The following is a 6,364-nucleotide window of genomic DNA, read 5'->3' as shown; positions in this document are numbered from 1 at the left end:
AGAGGAATTCTTTATAAATCTTTCTAGAAACTTGGAAGCGTGTGATTCACTGAAGGGTGTGACGCCTTGTCCTAAAGATTTGTATTGTGAACAGGAGAAAAGATTTCTAAAAACAGTGAAATCCATCTCTGCCTTGAATCAGGTCTTTGGTTTAAAAAAGCAAAGACTTCAAGCAAAAATGAACAAACAATGAACGAAGAGCACCACTCCAAATAGGCAAGGTGGGGTACCATAGGAAAGATCAATATGGTAACTAACTAAAGAAAGAATTGGGTAGAATTCGTAGGGGATTTTAAATAGCTTGAGGAATGTTGTAACCAGTGGTGCAACCCCAGGTTATGGTGTCAGGATTACTGCAGTAATACACCATACAATGTTAGCTCAGTTACAACTTCCCTAAGAACCACCGTGCGCACACACTGCAACCTCAAGAGTAGAGCAGGACCACAATCATTGGCTGAGAGTGCACAGTGCGTTGACAGTGCTCTGAGTGTTCCTTTAAATCCCCCTTATGTCCCCACCTGACATGCTGCGGGTGGGGGCACATCAGTTAAATGGTGAGAAACTCTTAATGCCCCTTCCCCTACATAGTGAAATTAAGTATTAATATAATAGGAAACAGGGAAGATCTGTCTCAGGGAGACCTGTCTAACCTCTTTTAGGAAATGTTATACTTAACCATCATTGCTTTAACATTAAAGGGACATTATAGTCACCAGAACAACTACAGCTTAATGTAGTTATTCTGGTGTGTGTATAGTATGTCCCTGCAGGCTTTTTAAGCACTGTATTAAGCACTGTATCTAAGCACTGTATTTTCAGAGAAAAGGCATTGTTAACATTACTATCTAGTAACACCTCTAGTGACAACCACTCAGACGGCCAGTAGAGGTGCTTCCTGGGGTAGTGCTGCACCCGCTGCATGGAGACGCTGAACGTTCCTCTTAGTGATGCATTGATTCAATGCATCTCTATGAGGAGATGTTGATGGGCGCAGCACAACGATTTGCCGCACATGAGGCAAAAGCCACCCAATGCGAAAGCATTGGAGTGGCCGAGATCATCAAGACTGATGATTTCACCCAAGAAAGCAGAGAGGGGGCAAGGCCTTTGCAGCACTAGAAAAGTAAAGGGGGGAACGGAGATGTAAACGGCTATTTTAAAATGATAGTGTCAGGAATTATTTGTATTGCTGACACTATAGTGTTTCTTAAATTGACAGGGAAGGATAAACAGGCGTGGATTTCTATAGCTAATGTGATTTTTCACTCCTAACAAATGCATATTTGTTAAAATAATGGATAAATAAACACAAAAATAAATATACCGGGAAATGGAAGGTCCCATTTAATGAATCCCAGTTTTGCGATTATGCGTTATAGAAATTATTTTGCTTACTTTATGATCAGTTGGTAGTAATTTATTTACTTAGCACAAAAACACATATTTGTTTACACACATTAACACATTCCCTGCTGTTGCTGTGAGCTACAAAGATACTCTCTCAATATGTTGGACTTGATACAGTTGCTAAAGTGTCCATTTCAGAAAATTCTAATTCTATGTCAAAATTTAGGCCAAATAGCTGAGCTGGAAAAATGGATGACTTGGATGATTTATCCAGCTCAGCTGTGTGACCTCAAACTTTAAATTCACTTTAAATCCCCAGTAATTTGAACTTCAGTGGTTAACCCTTAAAGGAATACCACTAAAAATAGAATGTGTCGCCTTGGGCCAGGGACAGAATAATTGCAGCTAACTCTATCCCATGACTATGAATACCAGTTTGTGGTTTATTCTCTGTATAGTGGTAAACACATTTTGAATGGAAACCCTTCTAGCAATAAGCAAATTAGACCTGGCTTACTTGAACAAACACTGTGGCTTCGGGAAATGTAGTCCGGAGAGCACACTGTGCAATAGGAAGTCTGAACAGTATAGGTAAAGGAGAACTACATCTCCCAGCATGCTTTGCAAGCCCTATGAGTTCCGTGTTCATGTGAGAGGTATGTCAGGGAGGAGATTCTCAGTGAGATAGGAGTCTCTGGCTGGTCACGTTGGGATCAAGTTCGCTCGCTAGGATTTTGGGGGAGACACATCCAGACAATCACCCCCTTTGACCTGAGATGGAGTCTGATCCTTTAATTGGGACCTTGGACAGGAGCTGGAGTGCTAACCCGGACTTTGGAACCCAAGAGATTCTCCCCAAAGGCAGAAAATATTCCTATTCTTCCACTGCGTCATCTGGATGCTGCAGCCTGGAGCAGGGGGGCCCTGAACCCCCCAAACACGATGCCAGATACGGTGGGACCCTTTAAACTTCATTGCTAGTAACTTTTATAGCTCTGTGTGCATCAGGTCCCAAACTATGAAACATTAAAGGGTTAATGTAGCCCAAAACTGGTTTAACTTCCACCATTTGCTTTACTGCCACATGTAGATTTATTCAAAGCCCAAAAGTGATTCACAGCAGTGAGCTTGGATCAGCTGTTCTATGCCAACGTTCTAAAATGTAACAATGAGTTCAAACGTTCCATTGGTAACCATGGTGATTGCTCAACTTCTTCTGCTAGTGAAATCTATGAATAAACCCAAATATGGGGTTGTCTGCCTATGGCTACTATGAATAATATGCCCTTGTGGCTAAAACCTGCGGCATCAACAAAATTTAAGTCCACTTCTCTGTTTATGAAATACTGTGCTGAGACATTACCATTACCCACAGGACCTCCAGACAGCATAGGGTTTAACCATGTGACTGTAGAGCAGCCTGTGATGTTTCCTTTTGGCAGTCAGTGGGTTAATGTTTTTTTACAAGTGCAGGGTTGCACCATTGTCAAGTGTGATTGAGGTGTTTGACTCATTATTTATTTGACATTTCAGGTCCAGCTGGTGGAGGTGGCGGTGATCTCTGTGTGAAGCAAGCAGTTGTCTTCATTGAGGATGCTATACAGGTAATTGATTATAGCTTGGGTTGTTGGCTCCCGGTAAGTAACCAAGTGTACTCTAAAATCAGGAACAAATTAACCCAGGCTAGGTCTAACATGGGATTCCTAACCACACATCACTGATTTGTGCCTCTGTGCAGTACATGTAAAGTGCTGCCTTGAAACATTTACAAAATCAGAGATCCCACAAGAACTGCCTTCTGTAATATATGGAGTCTCTGCTGCATATAAATTCTGTATATAACCACTAGTATTTATATAGCGCCTTTCTCCCTTTGAGACTCAAAATACTTTATTACAGGGGAACACTTTTCCTATACTGCCCAAACTGCATGTGGTACTATCCAGGGCATTGTTTATCTGACAATCACAATATCCCCATTGTTGTTTTATTGCTACAGTTGCTGTCCATCATTTTCCCATATTATACATTTATTTATAGTGCCCTCCGGTTACATTGTTACCTAAACTAAAAAGAGACCTGGGTCCATCCAGTTCAGCCTTCCCCATATCTCCCCCAGTTTAAAGCACTTCCAATTTTGCATCAAACTTTCTATCTATTCCCAGAATTCTATAGCACTGATCATCCCTAATGTCTAAGGGTTTTATACATCTGAAAATGTGTTGGTGTAATATTGAATCATCCTTTATTGTTCTGCCCTTTGTCCTGAATATAAAATTGTATGAATTTATAAACATACGATAAGCCAGGCTAAATGGACACGGTCCAAACATGCACTGAATAATCTAGTATGTTGAAATATAGACTAATTATCCAACAAAGGGGGTGGATAATGCTAATATTTGAGGTTCGCTAAACTGTGAAGTTCGGTGTGTAAACTGCAGGCAGCTGCAAAATGGCTATCCGTTAACTGAGTAATCATTCCATTTGATTGGTGTTGCTAAACTTGTCCCAAAGTTTCCTGCTGGACAGTAGTTTATAGGATAAGAACAGACCCCATACGCCAGAATGAGAAGCTCCTAGTTGGCTAGCCTCTTCCTGGTCTATGAGACTTGTCTGGTGACGTCAGTAGCATTAGAAACGTTAAAGATGTATTCTGTTTTGTTTATCATTATTTGTATAATTCATTACAAAATCAGGAGTTGTTTTAACACCATTAACTCACATCCACAATGTCACTTAGGGCAAGGGGGAGCAGGGGGCCTAAATAATGTTTTAGTATTATAGGGTCAGGAATACATGTTTGTGTTCTTTTTCAATACCCCTAAACCTGCCGCTGTGAGGGGGCCTGTGGCTTGTGCCGCTGTGAGCGGACCTGTATTTAATTGTACAGCTGAAAGTTCATTTCCATATTACTGTGTGCCCAAAGGGTCATGCGTTTATACGTTATACTATAAGGGTCATGCGTGCATCTGTGTGCTTCACTGGACGACTGTGCGAGTCCGTGTTTAATGTGAGCGTAACGATTTTGTGTGGCTGAGAATTAGCCCGTGTGTTTTACTGAGTGGCTGTGAGTGGTCCTAAATTGATGTCGTATCGACTGTTTATGACTTTTAAATTAGAGAAAATCCTCTGATACAAACATTGAATTGTGTTCTTGCCAAGTCAGTAAGATCAGTTGGTCTCTGGGACTCAATGCAAAGCCACAAATATGAAGTGGTTTAAAGTGGCACTGACTTTATGTTCCATTAAATAGTAATTGTATGCTACTTAAAGTTGTGTATCTGATTTCACATGACTTTCCTGCCCTTTGGCTGCTATGATAAGCCTTTTGCACACCATACTGGTTCAGCCGTAGCCTAGAATACTTAAGGAAGTAATAGATCCACCTATTATAGTTTAATCCATAATTTTTTTCTGTACAGCTATTGTTATTTTTGGATAAAGAGCCCATACATTTTGACATGTCTTAAAGCAATGTTCCTGGAGTCCTCTGGTGTTGTGCCTCCATTCAGTGTTAAACAACTTTTCAAGCAGTTACCACTAATGGCCCCTGGCCACCCCAGTTGTCTGACAGCCAGAGGGGTGTAACAAGGTTAATTTATGTTTCTATTTGAATCTGCATTTTTTTTGTAAAATTAAAAAGGGGACGCACTTCAGCAGGCTAAAGTGGTTTATGTGCTTGGAGTGTCCCTTTAAGTCTTGATATAACGGACTTTAATAGCACACTCGGTAAAACACACAGAATGTATTCTAGAAAAGTAATGCCACTCACAGGTTTTGGAGAAATGATTAACCGTGAGAACATTTTCAATGTGTGCATGACCATAAGATGGTTTACTTTTCCCATCATACACACTTCAACATTGCACATTATTTTTTATATATATACTACATAATTTATTTTTAAAAATAGGCTTCTAGTATCCTTAAATTTAGGGCAGCAACAGGACATACACGTGCCATTCTGTCCAAGATCAGTGGAAGATATGCTCCTTGGCATCAGCTGACATTAGTTACTGTTATCCTTGATGCTGCCCTCTCTCTGTAACAGTATTCCTGGAGAGGAGCAAATGTGGTCTTTCTGTGTCCTCAGCCTCTCTCTCCTAGGATATCTGGTTTGGTAGTGAAATTTAAATAATGGTGTCAGCTGATGCGTTCTGGTTTAATTCCCACGAATGTCAAGCTGTCCCACGAATGTCAAGGATGTGATGTGTGTGTGTGTGTGTGTCGTGGTTCTGCCTTGGGATAAAATGCCCCGCACTAGACAATCGGTCGCACTGCATTGCAGCTTTTAATCTTAGTGAAGAAATAAATGGGCAGCTTGTGTAATGGATATTAAATATTAAAATGTGTGTTTTTAGGCTGACATGAAATCCACACTTTTCAAACCGTTTAACTGTGTTTGTAGCTGATTAACACTTCCAGCAAACACTGGTTTCACACTCATGGTCACTGACTGGCTAGTATAGCGATGAGGATAAACGGTCAGCCTCGGCTCTGCAATGCAACGCGCAGATTACCTGGAACAATGAAGGAAAAGAAAATGGCTATACATGTTGATATTTTTTAGATGAAACGGTAATGTTTCTTTAACATGATGCATCTTCATCAGTCCATACAGTCATACTAAAATACAATATTACGATGAGTTGTACTCATGTTAAATGTGTAATGATGTATATCCTGAACTATTATTTTATTTGTTTGATACTGCAGTACCGCTCCATAGATCATCGTGTCGACCCAACATCTCTTCAGCTTTATCGATGGTATTACTCCGACGTTTGCCAATGGTAAGGGGATGTTTTTTATTTAAAAATATATATATATTTTTTTAACTCTGCTTAAAGTCATCTTTTTGCTTTGTAACAGCAATAACTCCTAAGTAAAGCACAAGGCGTGTGATTCACTAACAAAATGAATTTTTCTGCAAATTCGCTCCTGCGTGAAGCAGAAAATGACACTATTCAAAGGGGTTCTTATACTTCAATGTTCTAGAAATGAATGTCTT

At 40.2% G+C, this 6,364-nt stretch overlaps 1 protein-coding gene across 1 annotated transcript in view; it reads left to right on the top strand.

Annotated features, from left to right (window-relative positions):
- Positions 1 to 2,025: 2,025 nt before the first annotated feature.
- TPCN2 (two pore segment channel 2) overlaps positions 2,026 to 6,364 on the top strand; it is a 33,296-nt gene continuing 28,957 nt past the window's right edge. The window contains exons 1-3 of the mRNA XM_063437641.1: positions 2,026 to 2,304; positions 2,884 to 2,954; positions 6,070 to 6,146. Coding sequence (XP_063293711.1) covers positions 2,127 to 2,304; positions 2,884 to 2,954; positions 6,070 to 6,146 — 326 coding nt within the window. The 5' untranslated portion in view covers positions 2,026 to 2,126. The remainder of the gene's footprint in view (positions 2,305 to 2,883; positions 2,955 to 6,069; positions 6,147 to 6,364) is intronic.

Source organism: Pelobates fuscus, chromosome 12, assembly GCF_036172605.1.
Source record: "Pelobates fuscus isolate aPelFus1 chromosome 12, aPelFus1.pri, whole genome shotgun sequence".
In the NCBI taxonomy this organism is placed as follows: Eukaryota; Metazoa; Chordata; class Amphibia; order Anura; family Pelobatidae; genus Pelobates; species Pelobates fuscus.
This window is presented reverse-complemented; position numbering and strand designations above follow the sequence as displayed.